Below are 25,098 nucleotides of genomic sequence, written 5' to 3' on the forward strand. Positions count from 1 at the left end.
AATATTCAGGGTTGATTTCCTTTAGGATTGACTGGTTTGATCTCCTTGCAGTCCAAGGGACTCTCAAGAGTCTTCTCCAGCACCATAGTTCAAAAGCATCAATTCTTTGGCCTTCAGCCTTCTTTATGGTCCAGCTCTCACATCCATGATGACTATTGGAAAAACCATACCCCAAATATAGTGACTTTAAAAAACAACACAAATTTATCATCTTACATTTCTGTAAGTTAGAAGTAAGCTTGAATCTCACTAGGCCAAAGTCAAAATGTGGGCAGACTCTAGGGAAGAATTTGTTTCCTTGCCTCCTCTAACTTCTAGAGGCTCCCCACATTCCTTGGCTTGTGGCTCCCTTCCTCTGTCTGTAAAGCTAGCAATAGCAGGTCAGGTCCTCATACTACATCATCTGTTTCTTCCTTACACATCCTTCCTTCCTTCATCATTGGTTCCTTCCTTCCCTCTGAACATCATATTCTGCCTCCTCCTTCCACTTTTAAGGCTCCTTGTGATTACATTGGGTTTACTTGGATAATCCAAGATAATCTTCCAGTTTTAAAGTCAGCTGATTAGTATCCTTAATTCCATCTGCAGCCTGAATCCTTTTTTGCCATGTATAACATATTCACAGATTCTAGGATCTCACACATGAATATCTTTTAGGGGAAGGAGGGGACATTATTCTGCTTGCCACAGGATCTTTTTAGAATTACTTTGACAGATTATTTTATAAGCCAAGAGGGCTCTGTTATTGCTTCTTTGCTTTAACAAAAGATTGTTTAAAATGCAGATTTTTTATTCCATTTGCAAGTTATATTCAGCCACTTTTTAGATTATATGTTTAATTATGGGAATATTTGTTATAAAGGTAGACTGTAGGCTTATTTAATGTAACAAGCACTTATATGGATAGGAATTTGGAGAGTCTGAGAGTGGCTCTATGGGGACCTGTTACCCAGTGGCATGGATGTTCCATGAGACTCCCTGAATAAGAGGATGATTCCTTTTGGCTGCATGTAATTAATGTATATTATATATCTCAAGTTGGATTTACATGCTCTGTAATAAAAAGATCAGAAGTTTGCACATCAGAGGCATCAAATCTTTCAAAGACAACCATTTATTTAGGAGTGAGTGTAGTGACAATAGGGCAGTGGGATAAGATATACCCAGCATTACCAAACTGTACCAACCCAGCTGTGGCTATTTAAAAATGAAATAAAAATCCATTTCTTTTAATAGGTGGATATTAGTTTTTTTTAATGGCTACTAAATTATTAAGACATATATATATTTATTTATTTATTTACTTATTTATTAAATTGTTTGAGCCTAGATGGACAGGGAGGCCTGGCGTGCTGAGGTTCATGGGGTCGCAAAGAGTCAGACTCGACTGAGCGACTGAACTGAACTGAACTGAACCATGTAAATAACAGAATTGTTAGCTATTTTCTTTGACTTTGAGGCAACACTAACAAATTACTGAGATACAAATGGTGCTGAGAAGGAAGATTGGAAACCTCTGCTCTGTACATCCTGCTAGTATTCCCTCTTTTCAGTGTTTATTTTTTTGCCTATAAATCCCAGTTGTCCAAAGGAATCTTTTTTGGATACTTCACCCTTTTAATATACTAACATTCCTTCATTAGAGTTTTGAGCAATTTTGGCAAGTATTCTGAGCCAGAAAATTTTTTTTTTATTCTGGTGTAGTTTCAAATTTAACAGCTATTCAACATTCTGGTGGAACAGTTTTAGTTTACAATTCTTCTTGTTCATGGCATTACACTCAAAAGTTTTTTGTGATACTGCATGTCAAGTATTCATCTGTTAGATTTCACAAGAACACAGTCATGAGTACATGATTAACAGACATTTTTCCTTGAATTAAGTGTAGAGTATTCATTATAAGATAGTATGTATGTTGATTGAATATCCTATATTTTCTATTTAACCTGATAAAATTAACAGTTTAATCTCTGGATGGCAGCATTATAAATTTAGTTTTCACCTCCTTTTTTGTCTGGACTTGTAACAATAAGCTTGTTTTACTTTTATAATCAGAAAGCATATATATTAATATATTTGAAAACTATGCATCTTTTTAAATCTTTAAAGGAAATTGATGTAATTGATCCCAGTCAAGACTTATTTTCCCATTCTGTCCTTAAAAATAATTATGTTGGACAGAAAGGAAAGCAGAATTCTGAAATAAACCAAGGCTAGAATTGAGAAATTGAGTTTGAGGTAGATGTCCTAACCACTGAATTAATAAATTCTCCTGTTTTCAAATGTCAGTTTATTAATGTCACTTAGAAGCTCCTGAATGATACATTTTTAACTTACAAATACACTGGATTAAGGTCTAGATTTGTTCACATACATTCTCTGAATTATCAGAGTATTGTTTTCTCTTTCCCAGTACTTAGCAATTAGTAATTACTTAGTATATGTCTTATCTTCGTATCAGCCTGGAAATATGGAGCATGGACTTTTGCCTTATAAATTCTGACACCAGCTCCACCCTAGTACCTAGCGCAAGCCCTGAGTAATGAATGAATGAGTGAATGAAGTATATTTTATCTCCATTTTGAATCTCAATAGGTATGACTTATTGCCAATAATAGTCGGGAAGCTTGGCCACTCTTTATTATTCAGCACTAGCTATAGGAAGGTCAAAGGGCACATTTTAATAGAACAATGGAGAATTTGAATAAATCTGTCACAGATACCCTTTCTTACTGCCTTTGTAAAAGTCTGACCTAATTCCTTTTAAGTAAAAAGGTTTGATGAAAGGGAACTTAGTACAAAATCTAATTATAGACACATCTAGACCTTTAGGCTGATATTTCAAGTCAGTGATGGCAAATTCATGTTTTTTTTTTTTAAACCAGAGTCATTCTTTTTTTAATCAGGAAAATGTCTAGTCTTTTCCCAATTTCTAGCAAAATTAATGTTTCTATTATTACTTTTTATAAATCAGAAGAATCTGCGTGAAAAGTATTTGAAAATATACACCTTAATTATAACAACATAATAAATTAAAAGCTATTAATTTTGTTCAACCCACGTGTTGTAAGTGCTACTACTGCTAGAACCTTCTAATGCAATTTTTTTGTAGTTCACTGATCTTGATATTACTGTTGCCATCTCTTCAGAAGAAAAACTGGATTATTGCATTCTATCTCAAGGTGTTCTATTTTCATATGTGTACAAACATCCTCTTGAAGGTTCTCAGTGGTATGCTTCTAATATTTCTGTAGGGAAACTCAATATTTAATATTGTATCATGTCTTCATTAATTGAATTAGCTGTAATAGGGAAATAAATAAACTCATGATTAGACATGTTTCAAAATCTTGACTCTTATGCTAAAACAAAACTATGAAAATACATTATTCACCTTATCTGGGAAATAGATGTCTAGCCTTGCTAGCCACGATTCACTTGCCATTTTTCACTGAACAGATGAGTACTTTGAAAATGACATTTTGAAAAATGTTAGCACTTTGGTGTTGGGTTTGTTGAAATAATGTAATTTAACTGTTTAACAGAAGATGCTTTGGGAGAGGTTCTTTAATGCAAGTTCCTAGAATGCCACGGTGGTGATGATGGGTAGTGGGGCATAAGAGGGAGATGATTAGCTAGACAGAAATCCCTGGAGGGTGATAGCCCATTAAAAGCTGACTTCAAATGGTAATTAAAGAAAGGGAATATATATGTTTGTATTGAAAATCATGTGAAATGTATAGACTAGAGAGTATCCTCTTAATATATTTTCATGCATTTTACCTTTGTTAAGATAATTATGTCCAATTTTAATAGCATGCAAAGAGATAAAAACAAACACTTGCCCAAAAATGAGGGGAAATGAGAAAACTCAGAAAGGGTGATGAGCATAATTAAAGAAATGCACATTATTATGGAAATTAGAGATTTTAAACTTTAAAGAAAGAAGGCTAAGTAGTCAATTATTATTTTCAGTTTTATGAACTAAGAGTGAATTACTCATGTTCGTGACTGATTAAGGGGCAAAAATAGAACAGGGATTAAAAGACGAGAATGGATTTATGAAAGGCTCAGCGAAATGCTTCTTACTGAAGAAGGTCTTGTAATTAATATTCATCCATGGAGATTTTCAAGGGAAACAAGTCTTCAGGTAGAACCTGTGTTTCTTGAAGGTGGAGGGTTTGACCAGATGGTACATGTTCCATGATTTAATAGCACATTGCCTTCTGCAGAACCGTATGTCATTCTTTGGGAGCTTAAGAGTTGCTGATAAACCTCGACCTATGATGTCTCATTTCCCAACCAGTCTACTCTGGGCCCACTGTTTCAGAGGATTATTAGTTGTGCTTCATTTCTGCAAGATAATAACTATGCTTTTCAGCCATAAGGGACTGTAAACATAACAGTCTTTATAGGACTGAATTCTGCCAACAAAGGGTCTAAACAAGAGACATGCACAAATTAATAACATGCAGAAAGAAAACCATCACCATGAATGAATACTGCAGCAAAATATGCCCCCTCCTCTTTTGAAACCCTTTCAGGTATTGCATGTTTAAATTAGTGATGGGTCATTAAGGCCACAGCAGTCATTTTTAGGAAGAAAAAGTGAGGCTGAGTTGAAAGGCACAGTTCAGTGATATAGAAATGTGTATTAGTATGTGTGTATATATAAATGTACATATGTATTCTATATATTCAATATGCTCAAAATGTATGAGGAACAATAGTTAGCAAACTTTTGAATGTTTACCCTGTGTCTTTACATATATATCTTTATTTCCAAAAGGAGTATTTTCATTTGCAATGTCAAGTTTTAGTTTTTATAAATATTTTTAATAAAGGTCTAATCTATAATAATTCCTAGTTAAGTTTCCTAACATTTATCATGAAGTAAAAATTCAGTCCATATGCACAATATTAAAAATTTGTCCAATACACCTTATCTTCGACAAAGGAGGCAAGAATATACAATGGATTAAAGACAACCTCTTTAACAAGTGGTGCTGGGAAATCTGGTCAACCACTTGTAAAAGAATGAAACTGGACCACTTTCTAACACCATACACAAAAATAAACTCAAAATGGATTAAAGATCTAAACGTAAGACCAGAAACTATAAAACTCCTAGAGGAGAACATAGGCAAAACACTCTCCGACATACATCACAGCAGGATCCTCTATGACCCACCTCCCAGAATATTGGAAATAAAAGCAAAAATAAACAAATGGGACCTAATTAACCTTAAAAGCTTCTGCACATCAAAGGAAACTATTAGCAAGGTGAAAAGACAGCCTTCAGAATGGGAGAAAATAATAGCAAATGAAGCAACCGACAAACAACTAATCTCAAAAATATACAAGCAACTCCTACAGCTCAACTCCAGAAAAATAAACGACCCAATCAAAAAATGGGCCAAAGAACTAAATAGACATTTCTCCAAAAAGACATACAGATGGCTAACAAACACATGAAAAGATGCTCAACATCACTCATTATCAGAGAAATGCAAATCAAAACCACTATGAGGTACCATTTCACACCAGTCAGAATGGCTGCGATCCAAAAGTCTACAAATAATAAATGCTGGAGAGGGTGTGGAGAAAAGGGAACCCTCTTACACTGTTGGTGGGAATGCAAACTAGTACAGCCACTATGGAGAACAGTGTGGAGATTCCTTAAAAACTGGAAATAGAACTGCCTTATGATCCAGCAATCCCACTGCTGGGCATACACACTGAGGAAACCAGAAGGGAAAGAGACACGTGTACCCCAATGTTCATCGCAGCACTGTTTATAATAGCCAAGACATGGAAGCAACCTAGATGTCCATCAGCAGATGAATGGATAAGAAAGCTGTGGTACATATACACAATGGAGTATTACTCAGCCATTAAAAAGAATACATTTGAATCAGTTCTAATGAGGTGGATGAAACTGGAGCCTATTATACAGAGTGAAGTAAGCCAGAAGGAAAAACATAAATACAGTATACTAACGCATATATATGGAACTTAGAAAGATGGTAACAATAACCCGTGTACGAGACAGCAAAAGAGACACTGATGTATAGAACAGTCTTATGGACTCTGTGGGAGAGGGAGAGGGTGGGAAGATTTGGGAGAATGGCAATGAAACATGTAAAATATCATGTAGGAAACGAGTTGCCAGTCCAGGTTTGATGCATGATGCTGGATGCTTGGGGCTGGTGCACTGGGACGGGCCCAGAGGGATGGTATGGGGAGGGAGGAGGGAGGAGGGTTCGGGATGGGGAACACATGTATACCTGTGGCGGATTCATTTTGATATTTGGCAAAACTAATACAATTATGTAAAGTTTAAAAATAAAATAAAATTGGAAGAATAAAAAAAAAAAAAAGAAATAGATGATATAAACTTACAGTATTAATAAATATAGTATAGTATTACAAATTTATTTTCTTTAATGATTTTCTTAATATTTTCTTTTCTCTAGCTTACTTTTTTAATAACTTATTTTTATAACACAGTATATAATACATGTAACACAAAATATGTGTTAATAAACTGTTTCCTTTATCAGTGAGAAAAAAAAAAATTTGTCCAATAAAGTATATTAATGTTAATAAACCTATTCTTTAGGGAAATTTCTTGACTCTACTCCTTAAAATAATTTATGATTAAAATATTGTTATTTTATAATCCTTGTTTCATATTTATAATGCTTCTTAATAAAACTGTAAAAAAGTTTCTGTTAGTATCCTCTATGAAGCACCTGTAAGATTTTATTTTTAATATCCTAGTTAAGCTTTCTACCTACGTGTATCTAAATTTGTTATTGATCTGCTTAAATGAACCTTAGTCATCATCTGATATAACTTATTCAATAAATGAGCTCTTCCATTACAACCTAGATATATGTTCATATGACCACAACTTTAATGAAAACCTCCCTTTTTAAAAATTTTATTTTCAATTGAAGGATAATTACAGTATTGTGTTGGTTTCTGCCATACATCAACATGAATCAGCCTTCGGTATACATATGTCCCCTCCTTCAAGTCAGTGATGGCAAATTCAGGTTTCTTTTTTTTAGCCAGAGTCATTCTTTTTTTAATCAGGAAAATGTCTAGTCCTCCCTCCCACCTCCACCCCATCCCACCCCTCTAGGTGGTCACAGAGCCCCAGTCTGAGCTCCCTGAGTCACACAGCAAATTCCCACTGGCTGTCTGTTTTACATATGACAGTGTATATGTTTCCGTGCTGCTCTCTCCATTCATCCCACCCTCTCCTCCCCCAACTGGGTCCACAAGTCTGTTCTCTATGTCTGTGTCTCCACTGCTGCCCTGCAAACGGGTTCATCAGTACCATCTTTCTAGAGTCCATATATATGTGTTAATATATGATATTTACTTTTCTCTTTCTGATTTATTTTACTCTGTATAATAGACTCTATGTTCATCTGCCTCATTAGAACTGACTCAAATGCATTCCTTTTTATGGCTGAGTAATATTCCACTGTATATATATATATATATATATATATATATATATATGTATATATGTACCACAGCTTCTTCATCCATTCATCTGTCAATGGACATCCAGGTTGCTTCCATGTCCTAGCTATTGTAAATAGTGCTGCAATGAACATTGGGGTCCATGTGTCTTTTTCAGTTATGATTTTCTCAGGGTATATGCCCAATAGTGGGATTGTTGGGTCAGATGATAGTTTTATTCCTAGTTTTTTAAGGAATCTCCATGCTGTCCTCCATAGTGGCTGCATCAATTTATATTCCCACCAACAGTGCAAAAAGGTTCCCTTTCCTCCACACTCTCTCCAGCTTTTATTGTTTGCAGATTTTTTTGATGATGGCCATTCTGACCAGTGCGAGGTAATATCTCACTGTAGTTTTGATTTGCAGTTCTCTAATAATGAGCTATGTTGAGCATCTTTTCATGTGTTTATTATCTATTGGTATGTGTTCTTTGGAGAAATGTCTGTTTAGGTCTTCTGCCCACTTTTTGACTGAGTTGTTTTTCTGGTATTGAGTTGCATTAGCTGCTTGAAAACCTCCCTTGTACCCAGCAAACCCACACTTCTGTCAACAACATAGGAAAATTAAGAAGTTGGGTTCTGAACGTTCATCTTTGAGTATATGGCTAAAGCCTTGTTTAGCTCTCATGGGAAAGCTGTATTACAGTATCATAGATATCTGCTAAATAAAGTGAGCACCAGAAATACTAAAGAAATCCTAGTGCATATTCTACAAAGGGCTTAGCAGTTGGTTTCCTTTTTGTCTTTTTATGAATGGGATTATACTGTTTTTCAAAAAAAAAAAAACACCTCCCTTGTTAATCAGCTCTGGATCCTAGGAAATTTTCTTCCTATCCAGCTGTAACTCATTTGGAGCAACACATCTCCCACAGAGCAACGTGGCCACATTCTACTTCCACTGGCAGCTCTCAGAACACTTGAAGATACCGGTCATGTCTCCGTTAGCCGTTAATCTAAACACTCCCCAATTCTCACAACCTTTCCTCATACATGGATTCCATACCACTAACCAGCATAGTCACTGCCTTCTAAACCTACCATAGCTTGTCGGGACCCTCCTTAAACAGTATTACTAGAATTTAGCACTTTCCCTGCTGCTTTTGTTGTTGTTTAGTCTTTTTAATTGTGTTCAACTCTTTTCTGACCCTGTAGACTAGAGCCTACCAGGCTCCTCTGTCCATGGCTGCACTTGGCACCCAATGGTAGGAGGCTGTGGCTTCTCCTTGCCTTTTTTGCTTCTTTTAAAGAGAATGAAGTAGAATTATCTTAATGCTGTGTGTATAAATGGCTGCTGAGCCCATAGGTGTCCATCATATTCCTTTAGATTAGGAATGATTTGAGGTTAGTGTCCTATTTACTGTTCCAGCATAGCTGCTTGCATATACAAGGCACTTGATAAATGATTTTGCAGAAAAGCTTAAGCTAAGTTTTCCCTTTTATATACCTAAGCAATAATTCTTGAGCCCATTTTACATTTGTCATGATTAAAGTTCATTGTTTTTTTCTGTAACCTTTTGGTGCTCTGTTTTTGATTCTGTTATCTGTCTTCTGTGCAGTCGCTTCCAGCTTTTTGTGTGGATTTGAGAAGCATTCCTTTTGTGTCAATACCATTGGATAAAAGAAATAAGAGAAAACTACTCTTTTCAGTCTGATACAGTGGCTTGGTGGGAAGTACACTTGATTCTGTAGATTTAATTATACTATTGTTATTAACACTGCTAACCTAACATTGGGTCTCCCTGATGGCTCATTCTGTAAAGAATCATTTTGACTCTCAGAAATTCAGTTACTTTGTCTTACTTTACCTGCCTTGAAGAGTTAATAGGATGGTCAAATATGACAGTATATTTAAAAGCAGTTTTAAAAGGTGTTTCAGAAATTATATAAATCCAAGATTTGAAGTTGTTATTGTTTTTGATGACATCTTGAGAATCTTATTAAATGTTCCGTAGAAATAGTTCTTCTCTGAAATTTTATGATTTGCTTTATAACTGCTAATCACCTAAGATTTGAGTGTCTTGGCTAATAAAAATGTATTCACACATAGTTTTACTTCCCAAAAGTCTAGTAATTTAGTTTGTCATTGGAAATGGGTGGAGAGAAGAGTTCTTTCAGGGTTATGATCTTAGTATTCTTGAAAAACATGCATTTAAGTGGGATCACAATAAACTGTGGAAAATTCTTCAAGAGATGGGAATACCAGACCACCTGACCTGCCTCTTGAGAAACCTGTATGCAAGTCAGGAAGCAACAGTTAGAACTGCACATGGAACAACAGACTGGTTCCAAATAGGAAAAGGAGTACGTCAAGGCTGTATATTGTCACCCTGCTTATTTAACTTATATGCAGAGTACATCATGAGAAACACTGGGCTGGAAGAAGCACAAGCTAGAATCAAGATTGCCAGGAGAAATATCAATAACCTCAGATATGCAGATGACACCACCCTTATGGCAGAAAGTGAAGAGGAACTCAAAAGCCTCTTCATGAAAGTGAAAGAGGAGAGTGAAAAAGTTGGCTTAAAGCTCAACATTCAGAAAATGAAAATCATGGGATCTGGTCCCATCACTTCATGGAAAACAGATGGGGAAACAGTGGAAACAGTGTCAGACTTTATTTTGGGGGGCTCCAAAATCACTGCAGATGGTGATTGCAGCCATGAAATTAAAAGACACTTACTCCTTAGAAGAAAAGTTATGACCAACCTAGATAGCATATTCAAAAGCAGAGACATTACTTTGCCAACAAAGGTCCGTCTAGTCAAGGCTGTGGTTTTTCTAGTGGTCATGTATGGATGTGAGAGTTGGACTGTGAAGAAAGCTGAGCGCTGAAGAATTGATGCTTTTGAACTGTGGTGTTGGAGAAGGCCCTTGAGAGTCCCTTGGACTGCAAGGAGATCCAACCAGTCCATTCTAAAGGAGATCAGTCCTGGGTGTTCTTTGGAAGGAATGATGCTGAAGCTGAAACTCCAATACTTTGGCCACCTCATGCGAAGAGTTGACTCATTGGAAAAGACTCTGATGCTGGGAGGGATTGGGGGCAGGAGGAGAAGGGGACGACAGAGGATGAGATGGCTGGATGGCATCACCGACTCGATGGACGTGAATTTGAGTGAACTCCGGGAGTTGGTGATGGACAGGGAGGCCTGGCGTGCTGCGATTCATGGGGTCGCAAAGAGTCGGACACGACTCAGCGACTGAACTGAACTGAAGTTATTTGGTGGTACACAGGTCTTTGTTTTTGGCAATGTAAATTACAAGCCTATGAAATTTTATTAACTTCTTGGAGAAAAATTCTGCATCAGCATTGTGTTTTGTTCTACTAAGTTACCTTGACTTTTTAATTGATAGGCAGTTTATTTTAATTTTAGTATCAGTACTATAGAAAGTCATGGAAATATTTAATGATCATGTAGTTTGAACCCTCTGATGAGCAGCAAATTATCTTGTCTGCCCGACTTTTAATAGATGACTTTCACCCACTGGATCTGCCAAACTAATGTGTAAAGATACTGTATCAGACTCTAAACTGAAAATTCAAATGGAAGTCAAATTCAGACTCATAATAATCAGCTTTTACTTTGTGCATGTCCCAGAATACTGGGGAGAATATTAAATCAATCCTGACACAGATAGTTTTCCCTCATTCTGATTATGAGGATCTTAATTTAACCCTTTCCTGTGTAAATTATTTTGATTCTTTAATTTCTATGATAACAAGTTATTTCACAAATCCATTTAGCATAAAGCAATCTTGTGATCAACATATTTATAGTAATTCAAGAAGCAAACACTGTGAATGAGAGAATTGAATGAACGTACTTGGTTTCTTTTTTATTTCTGTCCTCTGAAGTTATATCAGCAGTCTTAGCCCACTTATCCTACATATAACAAGAATTTTAATAAATGAAGTGGGAATATTTATGTCAAGGATCCTGGACCAAGGCTGGATTATATGGATCCTGGATGTAGACATCAGGTATGTGAGTCGGCTCTCACACTGATAACCATTTCTGAGTCAAGGAGCTAACAAAACTGCATAAAGTGGAGTTGGATCAGCTGCCAGTTAATTAGTTTACAATGACATTTCTCTTTTTATTTTATTAAATAGGTAAAATAGACACATAGTAAAAACTAAGTTCAAAAAAGCAGAAAAGGGTTTACAGTGAAAAATGTCTACTATCCTATGGCCCCCAATTTCCCTCTGTAGCGGCAACCCTGAATGTCAGTTTCTTAGGTATTTCCAGAAAATTCTATACATTTATAAATAAATGTGTGTGTGTGTGTGCGTGTGCATGTGCGTGTGTGTGTATACCTTACACTGTTCTGTACTTTTTTCATTTATTTATTTTTGCTGTCATTACCATCAGCAAATACAGTTGTTTCATTTTTAATGGTTGCGTAGGATACCTTTGTTTGGATGTTTGATAAATTTTTAAATAACCAACTCACAATTGGTGGACATCAAGCTAGTTTTTAATGTTTTCATACTACAAACAATATTGCAGTGAGTGTTCTGTATATATGTGTACTGCATAGCTGTGGGATAAATTCCTAGAAGTGGAGTTTCTGGATTAAAGAGTAAGTGCATTATTTGATAGATGTTCCCAAATTACCCACTACAAGATGAACTGTTTACAGTTTCATTCACAGTGGTTTTCAGACAGGATTCCCTGCTTCACCAGCCTCTACTTTTCTGAGACATCTCATGCCTCTTTTTTTCCCCACACCATGCTTGATAAAAATCAGTAAAATCAAATCTCTTTTCAAGACTCTACTGACAGTCCCCTTTGACTGTGTCCTCATTTCACCTTATCATTCTTTCTTTCCAACATGCAATTATTTTATTAGATTATGATTACTTTTCAGTTATCACACTTAAATTTTCCTGATTACAAATTGCATGTGAGGGTATATTTCCTTCAGAAATATAAATGTCAAAGGGATTATTTTTAAGCATATTTTTTAAAAACAGCTAATTCCATTAGTGGTTTGTGAACTCTTTCTTAGAAGTTGCACTCAGTTCTTAAGCGTTTGCATTTTCTTATCACTTATTTCAGTGTTTTATCATTGTTTTTATTTATTTTTTATTGAAGTATAGTTTATATTGTTGTGTTAATTTCTGCTGTACAGCAAAGTGATTCAGTTATAAATATATATACATTCTTTTTTAATCTTCTTTTCCATTATGGTTTATCATAGGAAATTGAATATAGTTCTCTGTGTTATAGTCAATGTTTTATCATCTTTACTATCTAGGATTATCTGTTTTGAGGTCAGTAGTGGTCTCTGCTCTGATTACCATGACTAACCATAAGTTAGTATAAAGTGTTTTTTAGATAGAATACACTTCTATAAAGCTACCAGTGATATTCCATCTCTAGATTTCCTAATGTACACTAATGAGTCATGTGTAAGGAGAATGTGTTGTTGATTTGTGTGATCCGTGTCCAGCAAACATACAATAAGCGTGAGGTGTTGGGTTTTAAGAAACTCTTGAAAATTGCATTATGTTTTAAATATGTTTATTGTATCTATTAGATGCTTCCCATTTAATCCTGTGTCTAATCTGGTCATCACTTTAGCCAGCAGTGTGTCCTTTATTCACCATCATCCTTTTGTCCTCTATTTCCATGTGTCTTCTAATCAAAGAAAGCCTAAGTAATCACCAACTATTTGTGATAGTAGAATGTGAAAAATATCTTCTAGTCCTGAAAGGCCAGTGTAATTGGAGGAGGAAGTATGAGTTGAGATTAATTAGAGAAATGCTGTTAGGAAACAGTGGATGCAGATTTTTTTTTTAACTTCTCCAACAACGTTAGGGATTATTAATGATTGCAATTGAGTATGGTAAATTCTGGTAATTTGATATTAGTTCTATGAATAATACATAACAGATTTAGAGTAATTCCCTCACTTTCTTCTGTTCCTCAATAGAAATTTTTTCCTTAACAAATATTTTTATTAAAAATATTTTCCTGGTAACTTTAAGGTTAAAATAATTGCTACTCACTATCATCAGTGGACATGATATACTTATTAGTCCAATGGGAGATGTTTTAGGTTTCTAAATAGGATATCTGTCTTTCCTCATTGATTCTGTGATTTAGTCGCTAAGTCGTTTCTGACTTTTGTGACACTGTGGTCTGTAGCCCACCAGTCTCCTCTGTCCATAGGGTTTTCCAGGCAAGAATACTGGAGGGGGTTGCCATTTCCTTCTCCAGGGGATCTTCCCAACCCAGGGATCAAACCCAGGCCTACTGCACTGCAGGCAGATTCTTCACCGACCAGCTACCAAGAAAGCCCGTTGATTCTGTATTCACCTTCAAATTAACATTTTTGAAGATTTGTATGCAGACAGTAGCATTAATATAATTATTTGGAGTGGGGCACATTTCTCTAACCATTCCTCTAAGAATAAGAACAGTGGCCTTGTTCAAAATTTTCACTATAGATTGAGTTCATAGGCTATTTATAGGCTAATCTGGGATCCCAGCCACTATTAATTATACATTTCTAGGTGAAATTTTTTTTCTATGTTCCAAAAATGTCATGTATTTAAAAAAAATTCTTGACCTGAAACTCATTCTAAAATTGAGGACTATTTCTATTTTAAGTGTTTCTCCAGGAATTACATAGTAGATAACTTTTATTTTGTGTTTGAAGGCTGTTATTAAACAGTCTTAAAATATGTAATTTTCAGTAATAATTAATGTCGCTTACATCTTTTCTTAGATTTTAAGTTTTCTTTAAAATTATAGAATGAGTCTAGATTTTGTGTTAAGTTGCTATATTTTATCTGTCCCTCAATATGCCAGGAGTGTGACTCAGGGGAAAGAACCCTTTAAATTGTAACAGTTAAAATTGTTTTTGTGCTTTAGAGTAATCCACCAAAAACATAAAGCAAATAAACTGGTAATCATTCCAGCTATAAAACCTTTTCCTATATACTCCCCAAAACCCGAGCGAAGAGCTGACAGATGTGTGAAGCTTTATCCAACTTCATCACTTGCCACTGAGAAGAGGTAAAATTCCAGAGTTAATACTCATGAAAGAGACACCAGAACATCCATCTGATATGACTCACTGCCACTCCTGTGAAACTGAAATGTTTGTGTTTTTATTTTAGTGACATTGTACGCCTCCTGTATTCTCCTGGGAGTGTTCCTGAATAGCAGTATACCTATATTTTTTGAGCTTTTTGTGGAAACTGTCTACCCAGTTCCAGAAGGAATTACTTGTGGAGTTGTCACTTTTTTAAGTAATATGTTCATGGGAGTACTTTTGTTTTTTCTCACATTTTATCACACAGGTAAGAAATTTGACTCTTCATTTACTATCTAAATGTGTCCATTAGGAGCGAGGTTTGTGGTGCTAATGTATAGACAATTATGTGATGAGTTCTAAGGTAAATCACTTTATTTGAGCTTTCACGTGCCAATAAAAGAAAATATCTTCAGTTGCTTTTCTTGAAATGCATCCTAGCCTAATGTAATGTACCCTAACCCCTCGCACACACCTGGAATTTCTGATTTAATTAACTTGGACAGGGGCCCAGCATTTCTACCTAACCCTCCAGGTAATTCTAACATGCTATTTCTCATTGAGAACCAATGATATCTTGCTTTAAAAAAAATTACTTTGACTCTACTGTCTTAACATAGGGTTGAAATTAAGGTCAGGGATATATATGTAGTTTAAAGCCTTATGGATAATGAGAAGTCACTCAAAGAGCAGATCCAGTGTATAGGACAGCTTGTCCAATGAACATTTTATGATTACAGAGGTGCTCTTTGTCTATGCTGTCAACACAGTAGTCACTAACCCCACAAAGCTAATGCAGCTACCAACCTGGGTTTTTCATTTTATTTCATTTTGATTAATTTAAATTTACATTTAATTGCTACATGTGCCTGCCGAATTGGTCAGTGCAGGTAGGTTAAAGTTAGAATCCAGGGGTATGCCTTTGAAGAAGAGGGAGGTCCTCACAAAAGAAAGGATTAGGGTCCTCAACCCACGTGGAGGAGCTCGCCTTGGACCAGAGGAGGTGGAGAGAAGGCAGTGTACAAGCCTTAGAAGCAGACATCTCTGCCAGGCACATTGCTCGGGGAGAGTTCCTTCTTGATGTCATCAACTTTTCTGCTTAGAAGCCAGTTCATCTATGATGAGCTTGTGGGAAGACAGTGGAGAAAGGGCCTAAGGAGAGAATGAAATAGCTTTTGAGGGGGTGGGAAGAACTGCTGCAGGAACAGCTGCAAAGCTCACTGGGCTTGTTGAAGGCAGACCCCACGGTGTTGGGGTTGGCAGCTTTGTAGTGACTCTGCTTTGCAGTTGCTTGGCTTTCTCTGATACTGTCTTTTCTGCAGTCCAGATTTTGTCTCCCTGGTTTAGAAATTAGGGGCCCAATTATTTAGGCTTCTTTTTCGCATGTTAAAATAAAGATCTATACTTATTTTATACTTCTACATGTCTTGTTTTTTATTTTGTACTTGTGAGTTGTAAATATAAATCTTTTATTAATTTTTATGAGGTTTCTGTCCCATTTTATTTCATCTTAAACAAATGAATATTACCACCTTTTTTTTTCCTGGTTGATGTTTTCTTAACTACTTATCAGATACCAGTAAATATGGGTAATTTGAACATGTAAGAATCTAATTTATAGGACTCAAATATAAGAAATGCTCTGAAATGTGACAATTCAAGAAACCTAATTATTTTCAGGAATCCTCACAGGCTTGTAATTGAAATAATAGTGACAATAACATCATTGACTCAAAAACAAATTTTTGAAACTTTAACAGCTGATGAAATAAAATCTCCCTGAGCTTTGGACAGCTTTTGGCAGAGCACTTTCACCTCACAGCAAAATCCAAATGCTATATTAATTTCTTACTATAATTAACAATAAACTAGATCATTTCTGTCAATCAGTAATTCAGGAAAAGAAGTTTTCAGCTTTGCTAAACCTGATATCCATTTGGTTTGCCCTATGAACGACAGTAATATTTTCGAAGGCGATCTTAATAAGGTCAGACCACTGTTCACTGTCCTCCTGGAAATGTGTGTTTCCATTAGAGGAAATGCCATCACCAGGTGTCAGGGTAAAGTCTTTGCCCCCAGTTAGTTTTCTAAATGGAATCATCTAACAATTATTACATTATCAGCTTTAACCCACTTCAGTAGTGTCACAGTTGACAGAGATGGCTGTTGCCCTTAGCAATGGTTTTCCAGCTCGCAGACACAGGTGGGCTGAGTAGTCCTTACAGCCTGGCTGAGCATGCACGGATTCTCCTCTAGAATGGAAATTGCTGTGTCTTCCCAGCATTTAAAAACATCAACAGTAGATGCCAGATCATGTTACCCTTAACAGACCTCTTGCACATGACCTGTAGAATATAGGAGACATGTATTTATTGGTCAGTTTAAGGCAGGAACCACTCCTGCGCTGTCTGACTGTGGAGGAGGCCAATGCATTCCTACCATTGTGCTCAGCCAGAAGAGAGTCTCTGCCGTTCTCCTGATTCCTGCATGTGGCAGCCTCCGATTTGTTCCGGTCAGTCAGTGCTCACTCCTCCTTTTGCAGGTTCTTGGTAACCAGATACAAGCAGACATTTGTGTTTCTTTGTCACAGGCAGTGTTAGAAACAGCACCATTTCTGTTAATTCCTATCTCACTGATATGATCGAGGGTTTATCTAGCTGGGGGAAGAAAGCTTCCCTCTTTGGGGTTGGTTTCTGATCACATGTTCTTACACATATCTGTATAGATAGAGGTTAAAGGTTTCTACCTAAACTCCATGACTACTGTGAAAAATAAAACTTTAAATAAAAATTAACCAAACAGGATGATTTTCAGGACCAAAAAAAAAAAATCTCAGTATGTTTTGACATTTTAGAGTTAATGAGAAAATCAGTGTGAAAGAGCTTTAACCAGGGCATGACTGGCACTCACTAAATTTTTTTTTTTCCTTCTGGATAATTTTTTCCTTTGTGGATAATTTTTTTTTTCTTTCTGGTGATGATAGGAATTTAAACATCTAGGCTTCTATTTTTTTAAAAATGTTTTTATATGCTTATTTTTCAATGTGTGTGAGGAATACAAACAAACCCACACCCCACAACTTTCTAAGGCTAAAAAGTTATTAGAAGTATGAAAACTCTGTTGAGATTCTTTCCCTTATGTTTATTTGATCTCCGCCCCCAGAAGTCCCACAGCAAAATTCAACATGCCTTATAGCCTGGGTGTGATGATACAGAAATGACAAATCTGAAAACAATTATGTAAAATTATTTCCTAAACTTTTATTTCCACAACGTGGTATGCTAAATGTTGAATATGATAAATTCCCTTCCATTAGAACCAGTGTTTGAATGTCATAATTTAGTCATTTTAAATTTGAAAAACTCACCCAGAAGTTAGTTATATGTCAGAATTCAGCTATTAGTTACATGATTGGAGAGTCTGATTTTTAATCATCATAAAGATTGGTGGTTTTTTAGATCACTTCTCAAGGCAGTACTAAACTTCCTGAGCGGAGTTCTTGTTTCCCCACCATGTGCTATCTGGTAGATGACTACATCAGATGTGGCTTTTCAGAGCCATACAGACTAACCCAAAATGACCACATTAGAGTGCTTTGCCTGGCAAGATAGGCTCTAGTATAGATTTGCCTGCAGATTATAGCCATTGCCATCATGGATGATGAATGTCACATGGGCTTCTATACCAATGCCACTTGACTTATGTGGAGCCCTAGGTCACAGAGTTTCCCCTGTTCTGTGTTGATTCTGCTTTGGAACCTGGGACCCTATCAAAGATTTCTTAGAGTTTGTCTGACTTGGGTTTTTCAGGGTCACTTTCAAAAAACGTTACTTGCTCCTTAATATAATCATATTTGCAAAACTGAGTTGCTTTCTATAATATTTGCTTTGCAGATCTCAGTGAGTTATTTCAGATAGCATAGTGATGTTTTATCCTAATGACTTCACATACAAAATCCATTTGAGAATGCTGTTATATTCTTTATATGCTCTAAAATGTATTCTAATGTTCTATTTTTATAGTTTGTAGCTCGTTCTGTAGTTTGTATTGTCTGGGTTTTGTTGTTGTTCTAGAAGCTCTGCAACAAGTTTTGGCTAAAAGCATTAAAGGTTTTTAATTCAGTCTTTCATTTTGAAGTAGCCAACCATGAATTTGAGGCTGCGTTGTGTGCTGAGGAGGGAGGTGTTGTCTGGTGGTTACCAGGAGAACAGGTTCAACAGATGTATACTAGTGAGAAGTAATTTTATATCTAAGAATAAAAACGCAATGTGACAGTAATTATTAGGTAATGTGTAATTAATGTAACTATTAGGTAATTAATGTGGGGTGAAGGGAGTATTACACTGTGAAATCATGGTGTCAGCTAGTTCTCTTGAGATACAGTGAAGACAGTTTTGTTAAATCACCATATTTTGGCTAAATCAACAAAGTAAGTAGAAGGCTGGTTTTGGAAAGTGTGTTATTCCAAGTTATTTGGAATCAGACAAATAAGTTGAAGGTGGTAGAAACTGAAAGTGTGGCATCACTGCAGGGAAAGATGAGGTGAGAAGTAGAATGGTTCATCCTAATTAGTTCAGTCCCAACAGAGCCTCAGCATTTTGTGCAGCGCCCTGAAACATAATATGTGTCTCACTGTAAATTTGTAAATTGACAGAGTCCTCAGGCTGCAGCACAGGAGATGGTCGAGGACCAGCAGAAATGTAGAAGCAAATCATGAGCCTTGGAGTAGGAATTTATATGCTCTCTAGTGAAAGGCAAAGGGAAGGAGTGTTGGAAAACCGTGCTCACTTTAAAAGATACAAAGACAGTTTTGACGGAAAAGGACTCTGTTGGTTTAATCATGTCATATGACCCTGGACTTCAGAGAACCACAGTTCACTTCACTCCTGCCAAGTCAAGTCAAACTTTTAAGCAAAGCCATTTCCTGCACATCAGAGCCACTTTAGCTGTGGTGTATGTGAATGGTTTTCAGTGGAAAATGCAGAATTTTTCCTCCCTGACCTTCTTCTCTCTAAACAATAATTTCTCAGAACACTGGTAGTTGGGTAAGCCAGATGAACTCACTGTAGAATGGACTTGGCTTTTCGGTGAGAGGTGTGTGCAGTAGTGAACATCAACCAACAAACCATGACACTGAAGAGCACTTTCAAGTTATTTCTAGAAATTTCATCTAAACCTAGGTAGAAGGAATCATTTTACAATGCTGATGAAATAAAGGTCTGCTTTGGCAATATTTGACTAATTTCTAGGTTTAATGAGAGCTAGGACAAGTTGATCGTTGTTACATGTGTGTTACCTTAGCTCCCATGAAATACAGTCTCTAAGGTTTAGAAAATGTCCTTGATGTAGATTTCTTGTCAAGTGATGTACTTCCTGAGCTACTGCTTTAAGCAAATTTTAAATTTGACTTTAAAGTCAGAAACGCTCACTTTTCGTATAAATGCTATGCTGTTATCTCTATTTTGCTGCTTTTTTTTCTCTTATTTTTCCACTGATTCTTTTTGCCTGTTAAAATTATCGTCAGAAATCCAGAGGCTATCTGGTTAATATAAAAGCAGAAAATGCTGGGTATGCCATTTCAGGGAATATTAGAATAAAGACAAGATCCCAAAGATCACAGCCTTTCTGAGTATTTAGATTATAGTCAGTCCAAATAAAGGACAGAAACCAGCTTTGTGTAAAAAATACCATTGAAATACACATCTTTGTTGCGTGCTGTAGAATAGCATGTCTGACTTTTAAAATGTAGAAATGGAGAGGTTAGGGAGGCTGCTTTTGTGAACATATTCCAGGGGAAAAAAAGTGTTACAGCACCTTTTCTTACCGATTGGTTTTCTGATTTCCATTCCTGAGCATAAATTGCTCTTTTGGCCATATGAATTATGGATTAATCTAAAGCAGCAGCATAGAATCTTTTGGATGATTTTTGAAGATTAAGGCAGTATTAGCATTCTGTAGAAACAGAGAGGGAAAATATAAAATGTATAGCAGTGCCCAAAGGAAAAAATGTACTAGGAAACATATTTCCTTCATTTTTGTTTTTTAAATTGAAATTGCTGAATGGATATTAAACTAGAGAAGTTAACCACCCCACCCACCCTCCATCACCACCACCACCAGATTCTTTGTGCCAAGAAACTGCTCACTTCTACACCAAAACCTCAGAACTGACTGACAGAGGGGTCGGGATAGAAGGAAGCTGAACAGATACATGGCTCCAGGGCCCCTGGAGCCAGAGGAAGCAGCCAGAGACAGCACAGTGGGCTGGGCAGCATGTGTGTTTTGGTAACAAGAGACCCAAGATTGGCCTGTCGGAGAGTTCTGAATTCATGAATGAGCATTTTTGAAGAAGCGCATTCTCAATTCCATTAAATCAAAAACATCATTATTTGAATTGCCTGTTTAGATGATTTCTGTCAGTTTTCTGGTAATTGGCATCATACATAACCATTCTGATGGTAGGAAAAAAAGACTAGAAAGAAGCCAAAGTATTCTCAGTAGTATCTCACAGGGTCGAATTAGGATTCATTTTATAATGTTTTACTTATTATATATATATATATATATATAATATGTTTTACTGTGATTACTGTATGATTTTTTGCTGAGAGTTAGGTATGTCTTTCCCCCAAAATATAAAAGTTTTATCTTAATTCAGGTGATTTTGTTTGTCTGTCTGATCCATCAGATATTTCAAAACAAGGATAAGAGTGATGGTGAGAGAGGGCACTTTATATATAATTAACAAACTAACATTTAAAGGTTATTGATTTTTTTTCTTTGAAGTAAGATTTGTTTTGTCTTGCCACTGAAGCCAAGGTGGATTAAACTGATGAAAAGTCATAAGCAATACTGATTAAAAATATCCACAGGAAAGCCCTGTAACATATTCCATGCATCACTTAGACTCCAAATTTGTCACTGTTTATTGAAAGCCGGTTTTCAGGCGTCCCAGGGCACATTTATTATAAGTGCTTATTTTAAGTGCTTTTGAATGCAAAGCAAGCAGGTTGCAGCCAGCATACAAGTGGCATTCTGCTGGGGACACGTGAATGCTTACAAGTGCATGTTTTTGTCTTGCAGAGTTGTCTTGGTTCAACTGGTGCCTTCCCGGGTCGTGTTTGCTCAGTCTCCTTCTCATTCTGTGCTTCAGGGAATCCTATGACAGACTGTATCTCGATGTGGTTGTCTCAGTTTAATAGCACAGACTCGAAGGAGTTTAAAAGGAGACTGGAAATCAACACTGCCTACTGCACATTTGCTTGGAATTGCACAGGAAAAAAAATCAAAAGGAGAAGAAAGAAACTTCATTCAGAGGTTTTGTTAGGTTATAGGTGACCACATTAATTTAATTACTACTAGGTCATAATAATGTGGAACTTGAGTGATAATAGTGGATTTAAAACTGCATCAGTGACATACCTGTGCCGGAGTCGGGTTAGAAGTGTGGGCTTACCCAGAAAGCACTACCTAGGTAATTCCCTCTATGTTTTGTGCCAGTGCTAAGCTACTGATTGGTTCATTTTAGTTATGAAAAGGAATAAAGGGTGCCTATCACATGAAGATAGCTCCTTCCCTAAGCCACATATCAGAATAGGAAGAAATGCCACTAACTTCTAAAGAAGTTTAAACCCTATATCAGATTTTAATTATAAAATAGCCAAGGGGTGTTTCAATGATAGAAATTAGCCACATGTACACTACATTTTTTTCTAATAAAGCAATTTCTTATGTGACTCCTGATTTGTAATTAGACTGGAAAGCTTCAGCCACCTTAATTATGGTGGCCAGCTGCTTTCTAGTGACCTCAGAGCGCATACTTTGTATCTCGATCTTAACTTATCCTTGTTTCTGTGAAATACAGTTTCATCTACTAGGCTCTTAAATGTTTATATTGAAGGTGACTAAATGTTTAATATAGTTGCATTAAATGCTGTATGAAAAAATGTAATTCCGTTCCGATTTAGCACTTTGTGAAAAATGAAATGACAAATCCCACATTACATCCTGTGTCTTTGGGCAGATATATGTGTGGTGGCATGGGATGGGAAATCCAGCACCAGCTGTTATTTACCAGGGTTGCATTTTATTAAATAACCCTTATTTGAAAATAACAATTTATAGCCTTGAAATTTTCAAATCTGTGGAGTGATTTCTGAATTCCTTCCTTGTATCTCCATTCAGGGTATAAAATATTCAGTTCTATATGGAGTCAGTATATTGGAGAGGGCAGTATTTTGCCATTTCCTGCCTTCTTACTGTAAATGACAGCTTTTTCAAAAATAACACCCATTGGACAGCTCTTAGACATGTATTTCACTATGACATAAAGTAATATGCTTTCGTGGGGTTATGGTATTACCACTCTTCAGATTTACATAATTCTCCTCATGCAAGAAAATCAAATTCTCTCTCAAAAAGTCCAAAATAATATTTACCTTCGTTGTTTTCAGCTTCCTCCAATTCCTTCTCCTTTTTCCTCACTTAAAACCGTATCTTCATTGTCAACTATGTATGTATATATATATGTATATATATATATTTTATTTATTTATTATTTTTTGAGGATGTGAGTACAGTTTTTGTCAGCTAAGTATCTATTTTATTTGTCTTTTCCTGGACAGGCAGAGTGTAAGCCAGCTCCTTCCATTAGCCGGGGTGCTGAAGTAAGGTTAAGGGAACCTGGTCAGCATTTGATCGACCTACCGGCACACATGCACACACCATCACACATAGTCCCATATACTCCCTCCGTTCCCCCTTGATAAGTTGAAGGCTATGCATTAACTCACCTCCGTCCTAGAGGAAGAGACTATTACCGCCAGCCTTCTAAGATCCTAAATTGTGCAACCTGGAAAGTAAGGAAATCCTCAAATTTAACATCTGTCTTCAGTCAGCTTTAGACCATCCCCCTTTATAACCTCCCTGCTAATAACTCAGCAGCCACAACTGAAGGAACTTGCTAAAGAGAAGAAAACCTATGAAAGCTAGGCTTAGTTCCCTTTAACTTGGTAATTCTTCTTAAAAATGAAAGGAAAGCAGAATTCTTCAGTATAACTGAAAGCCAGTCAAGACCCAGGCCATGACCCGGGTGCTAAAATAGCCACCACCCCCTCCTGTTTAGAATGAGGCTAGAAAGGCAAGGGAAGAATTATGATGCTTTTGGTTTTAGTGAGATTTGTTGTGTTTCAGGGCATTCCTATATAAAATTTAGCTATAAGACTTCTCATGCAGAGCATTTTAATTATGGTTAATTCTATTTTTAACACAAAGTGAAAAATAGCGTTTAAAAGTATTGCCTAAAAGACTGATTAGTTCAAAAACACCCCAAATGGGCGGTGATTTTAAATCCCTTTGTTGTACCAGGCACCAATCACTGTTTTTAGCATATGTGACATGAGATGAGATGGGTCTGTCTCATTTACTTCTGCTTAACCCCTCCGGCAGATAATTGTTCTAATCACAAACTGCAGCAGTTTTTTTAAGTGATCAAATTTCGCATCCCAAACCTGATAGAGCACCAAAAGGCTCTAGGGGTAGGGGGCGGATTACACATTATTTTCTAACCTGTGTATTTCCAAAAAAATTTTTTTTTACTTTTTGTATTTCTCACATGCATCAGAAGAACAGCTGTTATCCCTGCACTTTATAAACAAACATTAAAGAGTCCTAATTAATTTTATAATTAAAAAAATCTTAACCCTCTACTAATCCAAGCACTCATTTTATAATTTATAGAAACAGTCCCAGAGAGATAAAGGGCCTTGCAAAAGGTCACAATTCTAGTTAATGACAAAAGTAAAACTAACTATAACCCTCATCTTTAACTCCCAAAGTAGTGTTTTTCTCTGCCTCACAGAATTGGAGCTTAATTTGTATACACTTCGGGATGTTCATGAATACACTTTCATGTTCAGAAACGTTGGGGCTTGAGAGTAAAATGCCCTTAAAATGAGGTGATTGCTTGATTCTAAGTAAAATCTATTTTCTTTCTCGCTATCCTGTTGGTGTTCTAACATTTCTAAAGTCTTAGCCTGCAGTGAGTGACAGGATCTGAAGTTTCTGATGAATAATTCAGTCCTCATAAACAAAGTCAGTAGCAGTATTAATTGGTAAGGACATGTTACAATATAGTGTAAGTTCCCTGTGGCTTATCAGAGAATACTTCAGTTTATGGGAAGAAGCATTTTTTAAATATGGTATGTAGTGGAGATACAGAGCAATTAGATACACAAATGCATTTCACTGGAGGACAGAGCTAATAAGCTAACAAGAGGGAGTCAAGCACCATTTTGTGTATTTAAGCATATATAGCCTCAGGGCCATGTTTTAACATAGATCATACATTCATGTTTAATTATTGAGAATGCTTAAAGCTTGTCTTTATGAAGCCTTTCTAATGAGAGATTCAAACTAAGAGATTTTAAATTGAGGAATTGAATTCCCATCTCATCTTTTAATTCTCTCTCTTTTTTTTTTTTTTTACTATTTTTATTAAAATCTAGGCATTCATCTT

At 36.2% G+C, this 25,098-nt stretch overlaps 1 protein-coding gene across 1 annotated transcript in view; it reads left to right on the plus strand.

Annotated features, from left to right (window-relative positions):
- The window catches only part of SLC49A4 (solute carrier family 49 member 4), an 89,637-nt gene extending 67,818 nt beyond the window's left edge, over positions 1-21,819 (plus strand). Inside the window, exons 8-9 of the mRNA XM_070370163.1 lie at positions 14,668-14,850; positions 21,666-21,819. Of these exons, the coding sequence (XP_070226264.1) occupies positions 14,668-14,850; positions 21,666-21,781 (299 nt within the window). The 3' untranslated portion in view covers positions 21,782-21,819. The remainder of the gene's footprint in view (positions 1-14,667; positions 14,851-21,665) is intronic.
- The last annotated feature ends 3,279 nt before the right edge of the window (positions 21,820-25,098 follow it).

The sequence above is a fragment of the Bos mutus genome, chromosome 1 (genome assembly GCF_027580195.1).
Source record: "Bos mutus isolate GX-2022 chromosome 1, NWIPB_WYAK_1.1, whole genome shotgun sequence".
Taxonomy (NCBI): Eukaryota; Metazoa; Chordata; class Mammalia; order Artiodactyla; family Bovidae; genus Bos; species Bos mutus.